This window comes from Rhipicephalus microplus, unplaced genomic scaffold, assembly GCF_043290135.1.
Source record: "Rhipicephalus microplus isolate Deutch F79 unplaced genomic scaffold, USDA_Rmic scaffold_32, whole genome shotgun sequence".
Lineage (NCBI taxonomy): Eukaryota > Metazoa > Arthropoda > Arachnida > Ixodida > Ixodidae > Rhipicephalus > Rhipicephalus microplus.
In genome coordinates, this window is record NW_027464605.1 from 3,273,479 (window position 1) to 3,297,804 (window position 24,326).

General features: G+C 46.2%; 2 protein-coding genes across 3 annotated transcripts in view; both read left to right on the forward strand.

The window, feature by feature from the left end:
- The window catches only part of LOC119172823 (Thioredoxin-like), a 61,041-nt gene that overhangs the window by 20,017 nt on the left and 16,698 nt on the right, over positions 1–24,326 (forward strand). The window contains exons 1-4 of one of the 2 annotated variants that reach the window (XM_075884438.1): positions 6,202–6,389; positions 6,889–7,159; positions 10,591–10,713; positions 14,134–14,200. In XM_075884438.1, the coding sequence (XP_075740553.1) occupies positions 6,295–6,389; positions 6,889–7,159; positions 10,591–10,713; positions 14,134–14,200 (556 nt within the window). In that variant the 5' untranslated portion in view covers positions 6,202–6,294. Of the gene's footprint in view, positions 1–6,201; positions 6,390–6,888; positions 7,160–10,590; positions 10,714–14,133; positions 14,201–24,326 lie in introns of those variants that run through there. The other variant, XM_075884439.1, reaches the window with a different exon arrangement.
- LOC119172271 (uncharacterized) lies at positions 4,421–5,723 on the forward strand. Its single transcript, XM_037423315.2, has one exon. The coding sequence runs from the start codon at positions 4,615–4,617 to the stop codon at positions 5,212–5,214; it is 600 nt and encodes a 199-aa protein (XP_037279212.2). The 5' UTR covers positions 4,421–4,614; the 3' UTR covers positions 5,215–5,723.

Below are 24,326 nucleotides of genomic sequence, written 5' to 3' on the forward strand. Positions count from 1 at the left end.
GCATCATTTGTCGAGAGAAAGTGGAGTAATTTTTAGCTGTAATAATTTACTGTTAACTCCAGGCCACGTGGGGCGCTTTAATATTTGGCTCACGTGTTCTCGTGAGCCTCGACTACCGATTGGCCGCGTTTTCTGACCTTGCTCAACAAGTGTTGCAGGGCCCCCTTTAAATAGATATTCAGAAATGTTTGAGCTATGAATATCTAGCGACTCGGGCTATGAGATATGCCGTGTGATTTTGACCACCTTATGTTTTATAATTTGCAGTGACATCGCTCAGTGCACCCATATGCATGGGCCTATGGCATATCGCCTCCATCGAATGCGCTATCGCCACGAGCGGTATCGAACCAGCTTATTTCGGGTCAGCAGTAGACATGGGCAACGGCAGGATTGCGTCGTGGAGTATTTAAACCTGTGTTGCACAGCGGCGTGGGAGGGGGGAGGGCGAGTAATGGCGTGGCTTATGGAGTTCAAGTGCCCCTTTTCACCCCTCTGTCGGCATCCGTGGCAGCTGATCACTGTCACTATATGGCACTGCGGTGGCTTCTATAGTTTAAATAAGGAGGTGCATCTGTATAACAAGAGAAAACATTGTTCACTACTAACTTTGGAAAGCCAACTGATGATATGTGGGGTTGAACGTCCCAAAATCCCCATATAAGTATTAAAGACGCTAATCGTGACCACCTGGGGTTCTTGAACGTTCACCCAAATCTGAGCACACGGGCTTACAGCATTTTCGCCTCCATCGAAAGTGCAGCCACCTCAGCCGGGATTTGATCACGCGACCTGCATGTCAGCAGCCGACTAGACCACCACGGTGGGGTAACTTTGGAAAGCCAAAAGAGAAACGTAATGCATCGTGATTCGTAAAATTAGATGCAGTTTGCAGGTAGGACACTCCACAGAATATTATCACAACGTCCGGCACGCCCGTATAGCCAGGAAGTTTTGGGAGGGAGAGGGTGGGCTGTTATTGAAGACCCTGAAAAACCCATATTTTTATTATTTATCCACATTAAAACCCATTCGAATTTTGGGGGAGGGACAAGCACCTAGCTCGCTCCTCCCAGCCCCCTCGGGAACGGGCCTGACGTCAAGACAGAGGTCGTAATGCGCAGATAAAGAAATTTTTTTTTCAATACCGCGCCCCACAGATATACCGCGAATACAACATAGGACCGGAGCTTTTAAATGTGAATACACTTTATAAGCGACCCCAAACCATCCACCGCCGTCGGCGGCGTCCGCAGTCTTCTCTCTATCTTTAAAAGAAAGAGGACTTGGCGGGCCGCAGCGCGACGCTCTACCGAATAAGCCACGGACGCGACGCTGATATCGGTGTCAGTAACGCGCCTTATACCCCCTCCCCCTTCGCTCGCTCCTCCGCTCTCCTCGCTCGCCGCAGCTGCGCGCGCACCCCTCTCTCTCGCACGCCCACCTTCTCTCTCAGTCTCCCGTCGAGAGCGGGTCGTGAGGGGGAGTAAAGTTAAAATCCGTTGGCATTCGCCAGTGAGTTAACGTAAACTCCGCCGTGTGATCAAATTGCGATTCCCAGGAACCATTACACCATAAAGGCACCATAGTGTGATTAATAAATATAATAGTGCGAATTAATAAATACCCCTCATAGCATCACCCCGTGTATTCGCACTTAACCATGTTCACCCTCGGGGAAATGCTTGGGAGTTTTTTTGTTTTTTTTTTTTAGAAGCGACGGCTAAGTACGCTGACTAGCTCAGATCTGCACGACCAGATGTGGGCAATTCAGCGGGCCTGGACAGGGATGGAAAGGCTCTGCCTCACCGCAAAAAAAAAAAAAAAAAATGTCCGGATGACCTGAGTCCGGGCTGGTAACCTTGCAGGGCTTATATTTTTTTTAATGCCAAGCGTTTCTTAGCGAACTTCGGTGAGTTTGACCATATCTATCTATCTATCTATCTATCTATCTATCTATCTATTTATCTATCTATTTATCTATCTATCTATCCACCTACAACATATTTAGCTCTCCTTGCTGTTTGAATAACGGGATCTATTCCACAATTGCTATGGCATAAGAGGACTCTATGATGAGCATAATTTGCTAGTCATAACATGAAAATTGTAGCACGTATTTCATGAATGCCATGATTTACATGTCATGCTCTTGCTGCTCCTGCAGAGGTTTCGTTCACATGACACATCGCAAAACTGGTATGGTATGACATGACTGCGTGGCGAACATAAAGGACAGGCCCTCGCGTGGAAATCGTGACATGCGTGTCATGTAAGAACATGTCTACATGCCACGCTCATGATGCGTTCACGGTCGTTTCGCTAGCTTCACCGATATCAAATCTGGTATTACGTGTAGTGAATGGATGACGAAGATATATGACTGGTGCAAACATGACAACCGTTACATGATTGTCTTGTAAATCATGACTACAAGCTACGCTCATAGTACGCTCGCGGCCATTTCGCTAGCTTCACATATACCAGAGTTTGGTGTTACGTGACGTGAATGGTTGACGAAAGTATATGACTGGTGCAAACATGATAATCATAACATGCGTTTTATGTAAAGCATGACTGCATGCTACGCTAACAGCGCGCTCGCGGCCGTTTCTTTAGCTCCACATCACAGCCTCCTAGATTTCCCTTGCCTGCCGGATTATCGGCGGTCACTTGAGAAGCGGCCGTCATCGGAACTGCGGTGATGGTGCCACTTAAGTAAGGTTGTCTTTAAGTAAATTTTTACGTTGTTGGAGCTTATATGCAACACAAAACACTTTAAAATTTAAAAAGGCGTAAACTTAATTAAAAATAATTTTGATTAACCCAACGTAAGTGACGCCGTCATAGATGGCGGGCGTTCTGCGTTCATTCAGCAGGCAACCCCTTCAATGCAAGGCATAGCTTCTGAAATTAGCAAACGCCAAATTTGCCGGTCTTAAAGGCCAAGTACAAATACCCTTATCCCTGCGTAGGTAGCGCCGCCGTAGATGACAGGCGTTTCGCGCTCATCCGGCAAGCAAGAAAAATATAGGATTGATTGATATGTGGGGTTTAACGTCCCAAAACCACGATATGATTATGAGAGACGCCGTAGTGGAGGGCTCCGGAAATTTCGACCGCCTGGGGTTCTTTAACGTGCACCCAAATCTGAGCACGCGGGCCTACAACATTTCCGCCTCCATCGGAAATGCAGCCGCCGCAGCCGGGATTCGATCCCGCGACCTGCGGGTCAGCAGCCGAGTACCTTAGCCACTAGACCACCGCGGCGGTGCAGAAAAATATAGGAGGCCATGTCCGCATATACCAAATTTGGTATCACGTGACGTGAATAGACGACGAAGATAAATGACATGTCCAAACAAGACAATCATGACATGGAAGTCATGTACAGCACAATGTACGTCGGCCTCGTAACGTACTGATTTTAAAATGACATATCAACCTACCTCATTCGTGCTTCGTATATCAATCGATTCCTAATGCACAAGGGATCTACCATTTTTTCAATAATGTTTTTTTTTTCGTCCGTCCATCTTATTTCTCTCTCCGCCTGGTGTATGAAGCATATACGCATTTGTGCTGTCGTCTCCATCTTTTCGTAGCACGCTCATGGCAATACCTTACAACCGAACTCCATCGGGGTGGTGGTGGTAGTAGTGGTTAGAATGAAAATGGAAAAAGGCACCTAATTTCTGTCTGCCTTCAGGCGACACGGCGCAGTGCCTTATAGGGGTGGGGGGAAGGACATACAACAAATTAGCGGTGTCTTCCCGTGCTCTATGACACGGAACAGCTATGGGCAGTACAACGGGTCTGCGACGCAGCAGGAAGACTTGATCTTTCTGTTCCTATGTCGCAGTGGCCCACAAAGTGCTAAAGCGCGTTTTGAAAGACCTAATGAAGTTCACCCATTCCTCCTTCCATCCCATGTGTTCCAAAATGCCTGCTGTTGGCTCTCAACAGGTCAACCAAGTGAGTTTTCTTCTATATTCTGTATGATGAAAGTGGCAAAGGGAGTCGATATATTTCATATGTTGAATGCAGGCATTTGAATGAACGTAATAATGGTCTTCGTCTTCGTCAGTTACAATATTTTAAGGTTGTTTCTATATAGTCAACTAGTCATACATCGGTAAAAGAAGGTCACGGTGGTTTCTGAACCGCTCTCTGCACCAGATTTTTTTTTCTCAAAAAAAAAAAAGAGGATATAAGAGAGGAGTATATTACAGCCGGCCAGATGGCACGCAAGCAGAGAACGCGGCCAAGGTAAGCGCCGATTCAAATCTGTTCTTCGCGAAGAAGCAGTGCATTTATCAAAGGAAGGCGCTGCCGCGTTCTGCCCAAAAAAAGCGCAGCTCGGCAAAAAAAAAAAAAATTTTAAAAATAGCCTTCACCGTGTCACCGTCACATTTACGAACGGCTTCCAAGTACTTATCAATGCACGTTGCAAGCCTGCGCACGGCCATCCACAGCGGCAGTGCCTCTCGTGGCGGGTGGAACAAGCGCAGCACGCTCAGCACGCTCTGCGCCTGCAACGTTGGCAGTGTCTCGTGCGGCGTCCGTTCGGAATTCGGGAACCGCCCCTAGCAGCGAGAGTGAGTCGGTACTACCATGCCCGAGGAGTCTAACAAGGCGGCTGGCGACACTCTGGAGACGAGCGCACTTGATAAGACCGAGATGAGCGAGACGTCGTCTAACAAGCAGCAGCAGCAACCGCATGCGAGCCCATCGTCGCTGAAGCGGCACCTGCGAAAGACCTACGGCCGCCGCCCCATGGAGATGGTGAACCGCTACTTCCGCTCCATGTTTGACCTCGCCTCGTACGCCAACAACGCGGCGTTCCTGATGCGTTGCCGTGCTATGCGGGTCGTGCCACGAGCCTACCGCGTCGAAAGCCGCGGCATCAAGAACACCCGGCACGTGATGCGCATCTTGGACGAATGCAGCTACAGGCTCATGCTTGCCGACCTCGACTACAACCGCCTGCGAAAGGTACAGGTGTCGCGTCTCCTTGAGCGTCTGCACGAGAAGCTAGAGAAAATCATGTCCCCGGAAGACCTGAGGAACGTGGTGCTCCTGGCCAAGGGCAAGTACGAGACTGTGTTCGAGGCCACCAGGGACAAACAGCGTGCCATGTTCAACGACCTCCTCAAAGAGTACGACATCGAGCCGAACAAGAAGACCGCCACCACCGAGGGAAACGAAGAATGACGCGGCGGCCGGCTCTTCAGGGGCGAGCCGGCTCGAGCCTTCATTCGCCCTCCATTTTTTTTTTTTACTTCATCTTCCTCGTCGGTGTTGCAAGACAAGCGCGCCAAGACCAAGCTGACCGGCCAGGGTTATGGATCGGAGTGTCCCTGAAGTTACAAGGAAGTGATGCATGGCCAAGGTGAACTTCCTCGGACTCCGACGAACAAAGCAAGCTTGGGACCCTTTTTTTTTAGTTTTTTCCTTTGTTACATTGGCGTTGCTGGTTAACGTTAAAAAAAAACTGAACGCGAGCACTAAGTGCTTTACTGTCGACGTAGTAAAAGCACCGGCCCGTTCTGGGTACGCTCCTGTTGCTGAATAAAAGGTTTTTGTTACATTGGCGTTGCAGGTTGACGTTAAAAAAAAAAAAAAACTGAACGCGAGCACCATGTGCTTTACTGTCGACGTGGTAAAAGCACCTGCCCGTTCTGGGTACGCTCCTGTGGCTGAATAAAAGGCTTGTTGATTTATTGGGACCTTTCATTCTTTTTTCATTTGGTACGGTAAGCAGTAAGATGGATCTAGCACCGTTTCACTGTGTTTAGTTCCGGCCGTCTTCAGATTGTGCTTTAGTGTAGCCCTGTAGTTTACTGAAAAAATAACTTGTATAGCTTACACAGCCCGGATTTGTATCTACAAAGGCTGGCTGTCGGAGGACCCGGGCCACCGCGGAGGGTCTTTACCTTTCTGTGCCTACCTGGGTGGAGCCGCCCACAGGTTGAGGGGGTCTTAGGAGTTCGTTCAACCAGTCCCTCTGAAGTTCTTTGTATGTATGTATCTCTACTCCTCCTTTGCTGGTACAATTTTGTTACATTTTACAATATGCGAATTTCACCTAAATACGCAGGACAGCAGGTAAAAAAATATCTTAGGCTGATGAATATGTTCCTACATAAAATACAAACCGAAACTACATTTTCGCTTATGAGTAGTTCCTCGTGTGGCCGTTGTGGCGTCGCGTTCTGCAAAACTGTCTGTCCGCCGGTTTTCTCGACGCTCTGCCGTGTGCTTTTCATCGAATATCGGGTATTTCTTTCCAAGATGCCAGTGAAACAAGTGACCGACGATGCGCGTTTTCAAGCCGAACTGTCCAACTCTGGAGCCAGCCTTGTCATAGTGGATTTTACGGCGAGTTGGTAAGGGGATAGTTCTAGCGCTGCGTTACCGACACGCGCCACTATGTCCAAAGGTGCTGACATCATGGGCAAGCCGTCGCGCTACATTACCGTCAATGAATCATTGTGTGCCTAAGTCACTTACTCTGCAGGCTTGTTGACGTCGTTAACACTTGTGAATGCAGTCAAGTTCTTCTCTTGGCGTGTATTTTTATTTTAGGGCGTGTTTGCAGTGTCCTGTCATTGCATGGTTCGCTAATCGTCTCGCTAGCAGCTAGTGCGCTTCTTCGCAACTCCGTGTTTTTTTTTTTTATTTTCTTTAATAAGTAAACAGGTACACTGAGCATCCCATCTTCTGATTACTTTTACGAAACCGTCGTAGACATCGCAGTTTTATCGATGCGGTTACGACACCATCACACGTCGATTGATAGTTCCGAACTAACATTAGCCTGATCAAATTAGCGTACTTGCGGTATCTGGTTGTAACATATTTTTCTTTTCTTTTTTTGTATTGCAGGTGTGGACCCTGTCAAAGGATGGCACCGGTGTTCGAGTCCCTAAGCAACAAGTACACGCAGGCAGTGTTCTTGAAGGTGGACATTGACCAATGTCAAGACATCGCCGCTGCCCACGGCGTAAGCGCCGTGCCGACGTTCATTTTCTTCCGGGCCAAGGCGAAGCTGACCACCATGCGAGGCGCCGATCCGAACACCCTCGAAGCCAAGATTCAGGAACTTCTCAGTTCCGAGCCTCCGGAGGGAGCTGCCACCGAAAAAGTGCAGGGCCATGCAAGTACCAATATCGCATGTTGAATTCTACGTTCATGGGTGAAAATTGGCAACCGCTTGGTGTGATGGCGCGAGGAAGTCCGTGTGGGTTTCTTAGAAAGAAGGCTTCCTAGTTGCCGAAAAATTCGTCTTAATCCGGTGATCGGACCTGGGACCAATGCCTTTCCGCAATGTGCGCTCTACCGGTTTAGTGAACTGAGATGTTAACTATCGGTTGTGTGAGGGCGAATTCGTCAGCAACGTGAAGCACATGAACACACATTATTTCAATATGTAGTGAATCCTATGTGTGGGCCCATCAGCGTAGTTGTACGCCATTCTCAAGGCATTGACTGTCACTAAAAGTGTGCAGACCAAGAGCAGTGCAAAATTTTTATCTTTTACGAAATTAACACTCATAAGTTAAAAATTGGTGGACTAAACTGTGATGCTTGCAATGGCGACGCTATGCTGCAATCTTCAGTTTTGTATTACCATGGGCAGAGCAGTGCAGAAGGGGCACTTGCTCCCCTCAAGCCACACCAGCACTGTCCCACACCCAGCCGAGATCTGACACCCGTTTGCACCCACCAAGACGAAATAATGCCGGCGTTCATGTACATTACCTATTACGTAGTGTTGTAATGCTGCATCAAGTAAATTCAGTTGTGTACTTGGTTTTAAACTTTTCGTCAAGAGTGCGTACTGTAGGTACAACTGCGTACTGTCCTCTCATTGAAAGGGGACCCCAAATGACAAACGTTGTAGAAACAAAAGGCAACTGGAAGCCATGCACAATCTTGGAGCTCACTTAGCCATGCTCTCTGATATTGCAAGTGATTTTGAGGATGGTAGTACATTTTTATCGTGTGATAATATTAAGTGAAAGGCATAGTCCCTAACGTCTCATTAAACTTGCGGCTTCAGCCTGCGTTTTTTACTAAAAAAAGGCATTAAGACATTTGAGTTGCAGTTAAAAGTGCTATGGGAGCTTGGAACATCTAAAATTGCTCTCAAGTGATTCCACTATTACAGGTGATATTTGTAATTTAGAATTAAAAGCATTATTTTTTTAAATTGTTATTTACAATGTTTGGCTTTCCAAAGAGCACAGAGGTTCAGGAAATGCGGCTTTTAGCATGTTCATCACGTTTTTGTGTCTCCGCTCAGCAGACTCGGACATAGCAGGTGAACCAGTGTCTCATTCTGTGTCCATGTGCAAGTCATTCTGTATGACATCGATGCTTATATTAGAGTTTGAGAATTGGGGGCCCAAGACACTGGGTCCCCAAGCTTCGTTGTGTAGGTTGCTCTTGCGTTCGCAGGATCAGAAAAGTTTGAGAACTGGGTCAAATGCAGGCTGCATTGGGTCAAACGCACGGGGTGCCACCCGTGGCCAAATTCTAAATTATGCGAGACGCGGGCCATACGTCACTGCGGCTCGCGCTGCGTCTGCTTCATCTCGCTGGGGATCCAAGGCGCCTTGGCGCCTCACCCTTCAGTACTGTGGAGGCTACAGGGCCCCTAAGCCAATGGAAAGGGCGATCAGTCTTTCCACACGTATTCATTCGCACCATGTCGTCTGCTCACCGTCTTCACAGCATCTGCTCACCGAATTGTCTATACACACTAATTTCAGATAAGGCTGGTTTATTAACTTTGAAAAAATACAGTAAAACCGTGAAACAAACAGTCACGCCAGGAACTTGAAGCGTGGATTTACTGCTCTGCATGCTGAAGATCGGTAGGCGCTCATGCCTGTGGATAACTTCACTTTGTGCCCTTTTGCACTAGATGAAGTTATCGACGCAGCCCAAGCCCTGCCTCGGTGTGATAGTTTTAGCATGTGCGGCTAAGCAAGCAGCATATCTCGCTAATAACGACAGAACGTACCTGATGTTTTATCCTCAGAGTATGATTAAACAAATCGATGGCAGATTTTATCATTCATTTGTTGCTGTCAGTGCGTTGGGCATGTAGCAAGAGCAAGTTCAGATTGAAGCGGGCGGTCGCTTCTGCATGGATGCTGCCATGTCGATTTGCAAACACAGTGACCAGAAGTGAGAGACAAAAATAATTTCATGCGTACGAACTAAATACAAACAATAATAAACGCATTACATAACAATGTCACGTGACATACACCAAACAAACGCCAATTTTAGTCTACCTTGTTAACTTTAAGGCACTTAATGTATCTGGGACTATGTTTTTCTGCGCAACTTTGTGGCTTTCTCACACCCCATAGCTTTGGTAGTGCTGAAACAAAAGGTTTTGGGCCTTGGGTCAGCACGAACGCAAGAGCCCAAGATTGGCTTGAGTTCTGCGCATGCGCCCTGGGGCGTCGCAAACTTCTTGGGTCCCCAAGCTCTTTGGGGCCCCAATTCTCAAACTCTATGTTAATTGATGATTTGGGCGAGTATCTTGATGCGATGACCTTCCTCTAAAGCACCATCTCCAATGAGCTCTTTCCCCAAATCAGAAATGACGACTTGCTTTCAGGCCATTATAAAAAAGTAACAGGTGACGTCCAAATCAAGATTTCCCTCTCCTCAGCATCCATTTAGCATTTGTGAACTCTGATTTGGTACGTCACTTAGTCGCTCTGACACGCTAAATGTGCAATGGGAGACACCACTTTTTATAGACTGATAGGAATGGAAAGCATGTAAGTTGCCTTCAAGCTTCTGCAGATGCAGTTTTTAACCACCAGTCTCTATATCCTAACTAGGGAAAGCTGTATGATAAGCTCACTGTGCAAGTGTAAAAAAAGATTAATAAAGGAAGAAAGCAAAGGGAAGTTGCTGGCTTGTGTTTTATGTCATTTCATGATAGCTGCATCCTCACAGATTCAAACACAATGTCAACTTCTTTATTTTAACAACTTCTATGAGTCATTCATCAAGATAGCCACATCGTGTAGCTTAGAATCTGGCTTTTAGAGGCAATATCGGGCCTGGGGCAACTACTTGGACCAAAATTCTGCTAACCGAAATAATTGGAAACAAAAAGGTTGGGTGCCTTACTTACATAAGCCTAAATTTTCTAATTTCACTTTGGTAGCCCCGTACAAGCAACGTCAATTGAAACCTCAACAGCAGCAACCATTTGCAATGGTATAGTGTGTGCCGTCCAGTGATCATCGTGAAAGGCACATGTATGGGCCGTGCTGTCGAACAGGATGCGCGCTTGTCAATAGTGATGGAGCGCCCTATTACACCAGTGTGAATGAATGCTTGCAGCTTTTCGGGTTTCATATGACGCCGATAGTGCATATGTAAGAAATGTAGCAAAAAAAAAAAAAAAGCTCGAGCTTTTGTTGCTTCATTCACATCCTTTTCTTGAGTTTCCCCAAATTGTATTGTAAAGCGGCTGGCACGTTCATTTCAGGGGGTAATTGGTTAATTCACATAGTGAAGCCAATGTAATTGCGTGCACGTTCACTTTTACAGGTTGACATGTCGACATTCTTTGATCGCAACGCTCAAGAATGTTTAAATGAATCTGATGACCACCCACTTTCTGGCTGTTTGTCCTCGGGAGATGGCTACTTGGAATCTGACTGTGATGAGCAGGTATGATGAACACTATGCGCTCTTATCCTGTTTCCCTCTTCATCGTCCACGTCCTTATGTGCTACAACCAGGCTTGTGCAAATAGTGAATCCAGGCTTGTGCAAATAGTGAATTTTCGGTTTTAAGTGAATAGTTATTGTGGTCGAATCATTTTGAATTGAATTTGAAAAGTACATATGACAAATAGAAAAAGTTGGCACATTTATCAGGACCGAACTAACCTAAACAATATTTTTTTTTTTTTTTTTCAAATTGAAATAAGGCCCCTAGGCAAATGCCTTTTTTTTTCTTCAAAGGAAGTCTGAACAACTCTGAGTAGTAGCAGGATTTGACTTCGGTAGGATGCGAGTGATGACCTGTAAAATACGTAACATTTTAAGATTTCGTGTACTTGGAACGTATAAGCTGCCATAACAAGCTTTTATGCTTCAAAAAATGATGAATTGATTTGAGGGTAAAATGTTCATTTTAAGGGGCCCTGCAACATTTTCTCGAGTAGCCATGGAATGGATTCACTAAAGAAAGCTTATTGCCTCACAAGTTCGCCGCTGCAAAAATGTTTAGAATGCATCGGGTAGGGCGGAGTTGCAGATTTGTCACACGCTGCAATTGCATTCTCTCTTCTCATCCTCTTGGAAGTGCTGGAAGCCATGCAGGAAGAGATGGCATTTGGGGAAAAAAAATGTGGCACGCTCACCTTGAGCACTTTTTCTCTTTTTTTTTTTTGTTCAAAAACTCCACTTTTCAGTGCAATCGCACGCGTACATAGGACAAGTGGTGCCCCAGTAATGACCAAGCGCTCCATGCTAAAATCAGCGAAGGCCTGATACAATGGCTGTGACGAGTGATTTTTGAGCTTATGGTGTCATTTGCAGAGAGAAGAGAGCAATTTTAAGCTGACAGAAATTTTATTCGGAATTCCAGGCCATGTGGTGCGCTATAACATTTGGCTCGCGTGTTTTCAGGAGCTTCGACTACCAATCGACAGCGTTTCCTGACCATGCGCGAAAAGTGTGGCAGGGCCCCTCTGAATTTGAAGGAGGTCTTAGCGACAAAGCGGACTTTCTTTGGATAGGTGCTTTCACAGTTTAGCACCACTACTCTGCTGTGAAACCATCTCTGCAGGCGGTTAAATGCAGAATAATATGCACCTATTTGTTCATTGCAAATATTTCGAAATTTTGAGTAATTTAAATTTGAATTGAAGCAAATTCGAATACTCTACTATTCGTTCAAATATTGGAAACATTCAAATATTCGCACAATCTTAGCTGCAACAGTAGTGATGGCCATCTTTTCTGTGACAACTTACTTATCTCGTATTTCTAACAAGACGAAACGGAGCGAAGCGCCTCAAACATCCTAGCGAGGAAGCACTGCCAGCGTATTTTCCCAGTATGCCCCTCATGAGCAATCACCTTAATTTGTCATTGTGGAATGTCATCAGAAGCCACAGAGGCACATAACACATCGATTTGATGTGGTAAGAGGTATTTGACGCTGCTAATAAAAGAATTTCCTGGCTCTGTTCGGCTATGTGTAGTTATAAACACATCCATCAGTCACTGCAGTATCTCACTGCAGTAACATACTGCAACGTGTAAACTACCGCAGCATAGCTGCATCAAATGCCTATGCTTCTTCTTCTGCATAGTTTATGTATTTTTTTTTGCCACCTAGCATGAATTAGCTGAATTATGATCAACTGTTATTGATCTCTATGTACAGATTTTTTATGCCCAAGGGCTGATTGACTGTATTTTTTTTTTTGTAACGTTCGCTTTATAGGTTGATAACAGCTGTTCGAATTATGAGTTTACCTGTATTTCCGTGTTTGACATTGTTCTGACATGACTTGTGTTGTAACAACTACTTTTTTGTTACGTCCATATTACTTACTGTATTATGAACAGAAAAAAAAAAAGAGAAAGATCGAGAATGTGATTCAATTTGTCACAGCTTCCAAACGAAACCTTCGTACTTGCAGGTGTTATACTTACGCAGTGCAGATACAAAAATGCTACTGTTCTTAGATGCATGGGGGTGATGGTCGAAGGTGGAGTTGGTGGAATGGAATTACCTGAGTGATGACGGTGCGCTTGGTTATGGAGCTTAAAATCCCAATGCCATTTTGGCTATGAGACACACAGTAGTTGGTTTCAACTCTGTTGAAATGCATCGTCACGGCTCGGATTGAACCAGCATCTTTTGGAAGGTCTGGTCGTGGTTTCATTACATAAGACCTTAAAATTTAGATAGAAATTTAGCTGGGGATGTTTATTATATTCAGCTGACCTCTCGCTATATAGCACAAAGTCTACGCGATATTCTTTTTTGCACAAATTTTGCCAGAAAAGGTTCAGAGTGCACACAAACAAATATAGTAATGTGATAGCGTTGGAGCTCGTTTCGCAGAAATTTCAGTGGGTATTGGCGTTGGTGTCAAGCATCGTTGGTTGACATTGAAAAATAGTCTTGTTCGAGACTAAAAAATCGTAAGATGCAATTGAAGTGAATAAATAAAGTATTTGGTTCTACAGTGAAAATTAAATCTAGGTCTTCTGTGTGAAGAGCAGGTGTTCTGCCACAGAGTAATGCCATTACTTGAAACTGTTTGAAAAAAGAAAAAAAGCACTACATGAATTTCATGTAGTGGCAAAAGTCTCCTTATAGCTCGTGTAATATCACGTGGGAGAAGCTTAGAATCCCATAGGCATCAAAACATGGGAACTGTGCAACGAGTGGGTGTTTGAAGGCCCACCTGTTTCAAAACACTCGGACAAATTTAATCGTCATCTGCAGCAGAGGCCTCAACTAAATCGGCAGATATGTGGGTTCGCATGTTGCCGTACTGGCTCGCAGTGGGCCTTTCGCTGAATCGCAAAGGGACGAATCAAGGCATAGTGGCCACTTGACGACAGGACTTCCAGTGTTTTGCTCTAGGATAGATTGAAACAGCCAGTGTGACATGCACGGTCATTTGTTTTCTTACGGCACGGTTGTGGCATGCGCCGAGAATGGAAACTAGGCTAGCAATTGAGAATGCGATGCGCTCTGGGCTCGATTGTGTTGTCGCATTCTACTCTTGAAGGTGAGCTCAGGCATCCTCCAAGTATTATATATTGTGGCACTTGGTACCAGCCAGGAGCTGTGGAAGTTCAGGTCACCGAGTCATCTTGGGTGGGTCAGTGTAAAGGTCAATTGCCTTAGGTTTACAAAAAAAAATGCAGTGAATTGAAACGCAATTCAGGTTTCGCACGATGATGTCTGTTCTCATGCTGTTAAACATCTCTGTTCTAAGCACGAACAGAATGTCTACTGCATAAGTACGAGCCATGTTTGTCTTACAGTTCAAACAAGCGTTCATTTGTTTTTGTCACCAGGTTCTTGCTAATTTCACTTTATATTATTTTATCGCAGCTCATAATTTCTCTGGGATTCACACAGCCCGTGAAGCTCCACTCTATCAAATTCCAAGCACCTAGCTGTAAGTACTAAAGCTTTCTTTTGCATTTTTCTTAGAGACACTGCGAGCGCCGACGAGTGCAGACGCGCTTCACGTCGGCTCCTGCTTTCATGAACAACTTCGCTGTGAAAATCACCATGTGCATTTCTCAGGGTGATATCAGAAAATGCGCCTCGTCATCCAGATTCTCAGGATACCAAAGACAAGGTGGGCCAACTGTTTTTCGTCTTTTTACGGCCTTTTCTCGGTGCACACCGCACGAGACGCTGTTAAGCCTCGCGAAATAGGCCGGTTTCCTCAGGGAGCCTGCGCTGTAAACCCAATGGAATCCACCGCGTCGGCAGGCGACGCGCAAGACAGTGCAGCTGATTCGAGGACGATGGACGTACAACACAATAATGATGAATCGCCAGCCACTACCGAGAGTGAAGAAGGCTGGCACACCGTCTACTACGGGCGTCGTCGAAAGCCCGGACATCAATCGGTCAGAGACGCTGATGGCGTCCATGGTGCTAACAACAAGGTAGAACCCGGTTTTCGTAACATGCGAGCCAAAACGCAGGAAAGACGAATGAGCCGCATCGAAAAAGCGAGCAGAATGCCCAAGCTGCCAGCGGGAGACTACAAAATTGTCATCCGACCGAGAGGAGGCTTACGCGTAGCCGCACTCGGCCCAACCGATATAACCAGAGGCATACATGAAGCCGCGGCTACACCACCAGAAGTCTGGCACTTCGACGTGATATGCCCCAACAAGACACAGAACATCATGATAGTGAGCACACCAGACCCCGACCGAGCTGACCAGTACAGAAAAATCAAGAAAATACTTATACGTGGCAAAGAATATGAAGTGGCAGCGTATGAAACAGCGCCAGAAGATACAGCCAATGGTATTATTAAAGGAATCCCACTGGAAGAAACGCCCGGTAGCATTAGGGCGGCCCTTGTCACTGAAAAAAACCCCAGCATCATCACAGCGAAACGACTGGGGAATACTACAACGGTCATTGTGCTCTTCAGTGAAAACAAGGTACCCTCCAGTGTGTGCTATGATGGAGTAATAATACCGTGCACGCTATACCGCAAGAAAATTGAGTACTGCAAGCAGTGCAACAGATAGGGACATAGAAGTGATGTGTGCCCCAACCCCCAAGATAAACTTTGTGCTGGTTGCGGCATTCACAACCCCAAAGACGACCACAGATGCGACCCTAGTTGTCAAATCTGTGGAAAAGACCACGTTACATTCGATAAAAACTGCACGGCCAGGTTCAAAAAACATTGTAAAACAGAGACAATGGGCCAGACTACGAGAACGTCAAAGGCAAAGCTCATCTCCACCAAGAGGACGTCCACGAGAGCGCTCGACATCGAGACCCGGACAACAACAGCAAACAAGATCCCGCTCCGGTTCAAGGAACCGCAGCCCTGCAAGCTCCCACCCCAGTTCCAGGTCGGGATCGGCGTCTAAGGGACCAACAAACAAGGTGAGCTGGGCAGATAGAGTATGCGGCTTGCGACCGGAGGGACCTCAGGAAGTTAAAAATAATAATGGTAGAAATAACAACAACAGTCAAGAGTTGAGCAGCTTAAAGATGAAAACAGACGAATGAAAGAAATGATAGAACAGATGCAAGCTCAAATAGAACTCCTCACTATGGAACGCGAATGCGGCAAACCCAGAAGCCCTAATATAACTAATACTGTAATGCAGGAGGGAACACCCATAGCCGACGATCGCATGGAGATAACTACCCCTCCGTTAAAACGAAAGGCCAAAACGCAAGAAACTACAGATCCCCCAAGCACTAAATAAGAAAGCATCTCGCAACAAACAAGATTGGATAACATTGAGAAAAAGTAGACCAGCTATTAACCGCGTTTTAATCTATCCTGGAAACCACCACTAAGACGTCTGTTGATCTGACGGCACTAGCAGCCAGGGTAGAAATGCTGGAACGAGGATGCAACCCAAAAACATCCGCAGACCTTCAGGGCGTAGTCGCGAACGTTCACCAACAACCGCAGGCACCATATCCCCTGCAGGCAGCTCCCACAAAACCACCAACCCCTCTCATCCACCCACCTATTTTCACGCCTTCCACACAAATAACGAACAGCGATGGTTAGGCGTGGTAAAGGACAACTCCGCATATGACAATGGAACTGTAGAGGATTCAGGGCTAAGAAATCTGTCATCCAGCTGTACATCTGACAAGGTAACAAGGCAGATGTTATTTTACTTCAAGAAACCCATGGCCTCTCCACACTACCAGGATACCAGTCAGTAAGTCTCGAGCATGAAGAAGGAAATAAAGCTCTCACTACACTAGTAAGGAGAGAGATTACGGTCAGAATCCATAATCTAGAATGTGGATACAACCATATAATGACAGAACTTCTATCTAGGAAAACAAAAGGGAGCAGCACATTTATTAACGTATATAGCAGTCCGTAAAATCACAGACAGCAATTTCACTCTCTATTTAGGCAATCCGTGATATTAGTTGACAACGCCCCGCTCATCATAGCAGGGGACTTCAACGCCGCACATGAGGCATGGGGGTATGGTTACACCACCCCCAAAGGGAAAAAGGTTATGGCAGAGCATACAAAATGAACAGCTTACTCTGATAACAGACCCGCATGCACACACACGCATAGGTACAAGCATTCAGCGAGACACAACACCGGATCTTACAATAACCAAGAATGCCCCGGGGGCTACATGGCACAACACATTCGATGATTTAGGAAGTGACCATCGCATACTCGAAACACGCGTACCATTCACCGATATCGACAGGATTACGACCATATGTAACACGAGACGTCTAGTTGACTGGGATAAATTTCGGGATATCAGAAAAACGATTACCGAACATCCTGACGATATCCAGCAATGGTGCGAGAGCATAATAGACTCAGTCAGGAAAGCCACACATAAAGTAGAAACAGATATCCCAGTTGAGCGCATCGATAACAGATTAATCCACCTGTGGCGAACTAAAGAAGCGTTACAACACAAATGGCGGAGGCAAAGACACAACACAACAATCCGGAAAAAGATAGCACAGCTCAATAAAGACATTGAAAGTCACTGCAAGCAGCTGTGTGAGCAACAATGGGCGGAGATATGTAAGGACATGGGCACCCAAATTGGAACATCACAAACGTGGATATTGCTAAGGTTTCTTTTAGATCCCACCAACACCAAAACTGAACAGAGACACACTATCCGTCGTCTCACACGCGAATACGAAGGAAACGAGGAACAGCTAATGACGGGTCTACAAAACATCTACATGCCAAAATCGCTGCCACTACAACATAAAAACTATACAGGCGAAGCCAACCCCAACGTGGACAAAAACTTTGAGGTAGCAAAGATTAGAGCTGTGCTCCACAAATTATATGTAAAATCAGCATTGGGACCCGATGGAGTCACCAACCGAGCATTACGTAACCTGGACAGTGAATCCATGGAATTTTTAACTGGATATATAAACAAATGTTGGACAGAAGGGAAAATACCCGACGCGTGGAAAGAGGCTAGAACAATCCTTATACCAAAACCTGGAAAGCCAATCAACAAAGTAAATCTCCGACCCATCTCATTAACGTCATGCATAACAAAAGTGATGGAACATGCATTATTAAATAGAGCCAACAACTATCTTGAGGATGGTGAGTACTACCCACACACGATGATAGGCTTCCGTCGTCACCTAGCCACCCAAAACGCCATGCTACAGATTAAACACCAAATCATAGACTACCCCACAAGATCCACACGAGCCATACTCGGTCTGGATCTCAAGAAAGCATTTGACAATGCAGCTCATGAAACAATTCTCAGCCGCATATCGAGCTTAAACATGGGTGAGCGAGCCTATAATTACGTCAGAAACTTCTTGACCAACAGGAAAGCAAGGCTCAGCTTAGGCGGCCTTACATCTGATCTCCAAGAATTGGGCTGCAGAGGCACTCCACAGGGCTCCGTAATATCGCCAATGCTCTTTAGTGTAATCATGATTGTACTACCGAAAAAGTTAAATAAAATCCCCGGATTATATCACTCTATCTACGCGGATGACATCATAATATGGGTCAGTGATGGCAGCGACGGCTACACAGAACAGAGACTCCAAGAAGCAATAGGAACAGTTGAGCGATACTTGGAAGGCACAGGACTCACATGCTCCCCGGAGAAATCAGAACTCCTTCTCTTTAGGCCAGCAATCAGAGGCAGACCACGCAAGTCAGAGGAAAACAAGCGGCAATATGAGGAAATTAGGATTCATACACAGGAGAGCACAGCTATACCGAAAGTTCCGAAAATACGGGTACTGGGATTAGTCATCGAGGCTAACGGTGCCAACGGCGAGACTATACGCAGACTAAACACCAAAGTCACGAATGCGATGAGACTGATTCGCAGGGTCGCGAATAAACACCGAGGTATGAAAGAAGCTCACGTAATTCGTCTAATTCAGGCCTTCGTCATAAGTCACATAACGTATGTAGGAGCATACCACAACTGGCAAAAAGCTGAAACTAACAAAATAAATGCACTCATCCAGAAGGTCTACAAACAAGCGATAAGAATACCTGAGTATGCTAGCACAAACCTTTTTCTTCAGCTAGGACTACATAATACGCTTGAAGAGATTATAGAAGCTCAGCGGATATCCCAGCTTCAAAGGCTCAGTAAAACTAAAACGGGAAGAAATATAATGAGTAGATTAGGGATCATGTACCATGCACAACATGGTGTCAAAAATGACATCCCTAATACAATCAGAGCTAAGATCATTTCTAACCCGATACCGAAAAACATGAACCCCATTGTCAATACGGACCGCAGAAAACACCGAGCAAAAGCACTGTTCAAAGCACACGGCAGGAACAGTAAATCTCTTTTTGTAGATGCTAGCCCATACCCTGAACGAAAAGCTCACACTGCTGTCGTGATTGACACGTCCGTCATTTGTATTAATGCGTGCTCTGTCATAACAAACAGTATAGAGGAGTCTGAGGAGGTAGCCATAGCCATGGCTATCACCTCTGACAAACACTCATTCATACTGAGCGATTCGCAAGTAGCAATCAGAAATTTTACGCAAGGACGGATTTCACAGCAAGCCCTCGGAATCCTCGTTAATAACCAAGAACTACACAAAGTAGATGAACCGAAATACCTCGTATGGTTCCCGGCGCACACAGAGACTGATACACCCAATGCTAACGAGCTGGCTCATGAGTTGTCGCGAGAATTAACCCGCCGCGCAACCCAAACACACCGCTCGATGATCATTCCTGGCGCCGCCGGCATACCACAAAAAGACCGATTTGCAAGCTACACAGAATACATGCAACACTACAGAGAAGCAAGGCGCGTCTTTCCCGCCCCTCATCCGAGTCTAAACAGGCAAGAAGCATCGGAATACCAACAGCTACAGACGAACTGCTACCCGAACCCTGTGCACCTCCACAGGAGCTACCCAAACTTATACCCGGACAATAAATGTAAGCTATGTGTAACAGAAAAAGCGTCTTACAAACATATATTATGGGAATGCCCCGGCTTATCAACAAGTTCTCCTGAGGTCCTCCGGGAGCAGTGGCGACTTGTGCTGCTCACCTCGGAAGTTCAAGACCAAAAATGGGCTATCCAGCAGGCCAGGGAGGCTGTACAGAGACAAAGTCTCCCGGTACCTCCTTGTGCGGTCTAGCCCGGACCGCAAACATGCCGGATACGAAAATAAAGTTTATTCATCATCATTTTTCTTTTCTTCATTGAAACGGGTTTCTCTGTGTTTTTCCTTTGCCTATTCTATCATCGCTGTGCTACTATCCTTTTTTCAGCTTCGCTGTCGTAATACTTCTCTGGACTACCTTGTATTGATCAAGAACAGGCTTAACATATTGCCGCACTCCTTTCTCGTGTTTTATGTTACTGGCCCATTGCACGTATCGATTTGCACCTCGCTAGAATGTCCGAGAGCATTCCAGATCATGGGATAGGCTTGAGCACACAAACGCGGCCACCAGCATTGACGCTAGAATGTTCGATGCCGCACGTGTAAATGCAGACGCACTTTGCCACGGATCAGATTATCGACGCCCAATGCTCTATTCGCCGATGTCATTGTACAGCGTGCCTTGTTTGCGGTCATTTGTTTCGGTTTGCCGGCCACAGGTTTGACTAAATAGTTTCATGTTGGACCCGCTGAATGCTGCCTTCGTCAGTGTCATGATTTTAAGGCAATATCATAGCTATGAAGATGGTTGCATCATTGTGCTTGGCAATGTGTGTGCAAGGCGCCTGTGACAAATGAGAAAGGCCCCTGAGCTCCGTAGACAGTGTTCAATAAAAAAAAGCTGAGACGCAGAAAGTTACCTGCTAGCATGGACGCCAAGTATATGGCAGTCTTTGTGACACAGTTCAGTTATGCTGTTGAGATAAATCTGGAACTTTGTCATCTTCAACCTGGTAATGTGGTTGTAAGAACAGCTACAGTAGACATGTTTGTCCAGTGCTGATATGTTATTCAACTGGGAACCTTGGTACAAAGAGTCAGTCGAGATATGCTCACCAGCCAGCTGTAGATATGATATGGTAAGACATCTCTAATTTAAACTCTGTTGTTTAGAAATTCCGCTTAATTTAAACTTTTTGCAGTCCTGTGTTTTGCAGTGCAAATTCCAGTGGATAATTCGAAGCGATGTTCAGCACCAGCTGGTTAACTTGAAGACTTTGGGTGCGATGGACCAATTTCAGATCCCGATTTTACCGCACATGAGCGAGAACAGTGGCCCCTAGGAGCCACAAGTCGGTGCGATGTGGCTGATACTAGCAAGAAGTGACCGCTGAAGCACCGCAAACTGGTAGCTGCCAGAAATAAAAAAGCAGTATTATGGTCAGCTGAAATGTGTGCCTTTGTTGAGAAGACGTGCTTCACTATAGTAAGGAAATGACTGGAGCGACTTGATTTATGTCAAAGTCTTGGATATCCGCTGTTTTAATACAATATCAACAAACAATATCGACAAAATTCAAGACTCCACTGCAGCACAGCCGTGACACGTGGGCAGCATGTTGCATTCTTTTCGCAGTGTCAGTCGGCATCAAAAAGATAGTAAAGGATGATCTGATGGAATTGACGATATATGTGATGGTGCGATTAATGGTTGCTCTGGCAGTCTGCGCATTTGTACTGTTGGGGAGTTCTTGCCTGCAACACCTACTTCAAAAACTCTGTTGGAAAACTTCAGTGGTCATGTTTTCTAGCCAGAACACATCATCAATTCTGTGTCACTGGCGTCCGTCTGGTAAATAATTTCTTTGTTTTGCCTGACCGAGGGGGCGAATGGTCGCATCATGATGCGCTGGTGCTGCGAGGAGCAGGTGACATGCTGCCTGCATGTCACCACTGTGTTGAAGTGAAATACATTTTTTTTTCTCTGCAGAAGTGCAATTTAGTTAATCACAAGATTCTTTTCTTTCTCTCTCTCTCTTCCCCCATCCCCCCACGCTGGCAGCAGCGAGATCTGCCATTTTCTCTTGTGTGTGGAAAAATTGAGACCGGGTATTGCTGGATACAACTCTCAGAGCCACAAACTAGCTAGCACAGCAGATAACCACCTATGATTACTTTCAGTAATGCAAAGTACCTTGCATCCTGATTTTTGCACATGTTATTCATTTGGAAACATGCTTAATTCGAACATATTTTCAGGATTCTAGTTACTTAGCGAGGTTTTACTGTAGAAGCCGGGTTACATTTGAACTGCCTTGTGAAAGCAACATGCACTGACAAATCATTGCGCAATTGAGCTGGAAATAAATTGAAATTCGGATTGCCAAGACATTCGGGAGGTGTGCCGTGCAGGAAGATCTCTCTTCAAAGCAAGTTCGTTTTCTGTACACCGAAGTTCGTAGTAAATGAAACACAGCTTTTAAAAAGTTGTGAGTGGAAACACCAAATTTTTTTTGCCCAAAAAAAGTCCGTGATGCACGTTTTTAGAAGGTCAAAAGGGATAAAGGCGGTCTCGAGTTTATTTCAAACGGCAGCGTGCTCGTTCGCCGAGGCCCGTGGCATAAGCAGCTGCATGAGTCACTGGCTCCAACGTTTTGTCGTTCTCGCAGTCCGATTTCTCCAAATCGCTCTTGCCTCGTACTTCATTCACAATGCCCTAATCCGTGCACGATTCCGCAGTGTTGGCATCATCATCGGCCGTAATTAAACCATCACAACAGATGTCCCACCCGCTCTCCCAGGTCGAAGTCGGCGATGTGCTGCCACAAATCGCTGCCGGAGTGATTCTGTTCGGAAGATTCAAGCTTGGCATCGGGACTGACGTTGACGAAGTCGGCCTCGCTAAAACAGATCCGCACGCATGTAGCCATCATCGCCGCCCACAAAATATTCACCATCTCCACAGCTGAATACCAGGACCCCCTAAGCTCCAAGTTGGCTGCCAGGTGTTCAACAGCTATGAATGAGCAAGCACTCCGCAACGCAGCACCCAACGCGCGGATTACGCTCAAGTCAAGCGGTCACACTTTTGACGTTTTGTTGAGCGGCAGGAAAAAGCGTGCAAGTCCTCCCGTCTGCCATCCTGACCACACACAAACACCAAGAGCGAGCTAGACGCACACACGCGAGACACATGCCAGAACGCGTAGAACAGCTCTGGGCCCGTTTCTAGTCCAAAAACGAATCTTTTGAATTCAAGCCAGCTTGGCTGGTGTCGCGGAGCGGTGGAGACGGGCAAAGGGGTTGTGATCCAGAGAAGAGAGCCGATTTGCGAGAGAAGGGCAAGTAGTTGCGATAGAGAAAAAAGAGGGGAGGATACGGTGGGAGGGCGACTTTGAAAACTAAAACACGCGTTAAGAAGTCAGGTCGGGTAGCTTGCTTGAAAGGTCTGCGAAACGCGCCACTCGCGCGTAAAAAAACTTGGAAGAGTGCCTGCGCGCGCAGAGGTCAAAGCACAGCCGCCTGGATCGGTGTGCGCGGCAGTGTTCAAAGAATTGACAGTCGTGGTCAAAAAACCGTTTGTAGCACCGGCGGGTTTGCGTGGCTTCACCGACTTCAATATTTCGAGATTTGTTCCGCGCAAATTAACAGCCGTTTTCGTGCTGCTTCCCCACGTGGCCGGAGGGCATGCGAGCTGAGTGGGAAGTGAGCGAGAACAGATCCCAAACACGAAATGAATCGCGAATTATTAGAATCGGTGGGGTAGCGTACGTGCGTGCACTAGACACAGCCGATTGGATAGAGTCAGTAGCTGACGATGTCGGCAAATGGTCTGGTCACTCCAGGCCGGCTACGCCAATGACAGTACCAGCGATCAAAAACAGGGGGAAGGCGGACCGGTCTTTGAAAGATCGGTGGCAGTGTGAAAACACGGGCCTCATCTGGCGATGCAAGGTGCTCAGAGTAGCGGGGGGACAAAGGACGGAGGGGTGCGTAACAAAAAAGCAGTCGGGGAGAGCGGCCACTAGAGGGGCGCGGAGGCAGGGTCGGCGTTTAACGAGAATGTACGGGCATTTCGCCGATGCCTAATCGTGGGTCGAAAGTGGTTTCCCGGGAAGTCGGCAGAGCGCCGACCCCGTTGGCTGTAACCGATCAGCGGCGCTCGGAGACATTCGTTGTAAGTGCGATTTTGTGCCGTTACACTAATGTATATTTTCACGGTCATGCGGATATTGTTCTTTTTTTAAGCGAAAGTTCGTTTTAAGTGGGGCCATTATATGTGGGTTCGACTGTATTTCTATGCAGGCACAGGGGTGTCTTTTATACCCATTTGGCTCTTACAACAGACAGTGTCTTCTATAAAGCTGTTCAACTGTATATAAATTTTAGTGTGCAAGTTGGATACATAGACTGCTTTACAGCAATGCAGGGAAAGTGGTTTCTCAGCCATATGCAGCAGGAGTGTGGGTCATGTGTAGGGGTGATTTGAACACTAGAAAAATGCCGCTTGTTCTTCCTCAGGATTTGGCTTTAGTGTACATGTCGAACGACAATACAGTCGTGGATTCACGATAGCCGGTCCTACCTCTCGTTGCACGACTTCTGGCTTTTTTCTCTAGAAAGACTGCTACACACTAGGAGACTATGTAGGAGAAATTAAT

Coding starts and splice junctions, on each gene's coding strand:
- LOC119172271 (XM_037423315.2), top strand. CDS start 4,615: ATGCCCGAGGAGTCTAACAAGGCGGCTGGCGACACTCTGGAGACGAGC.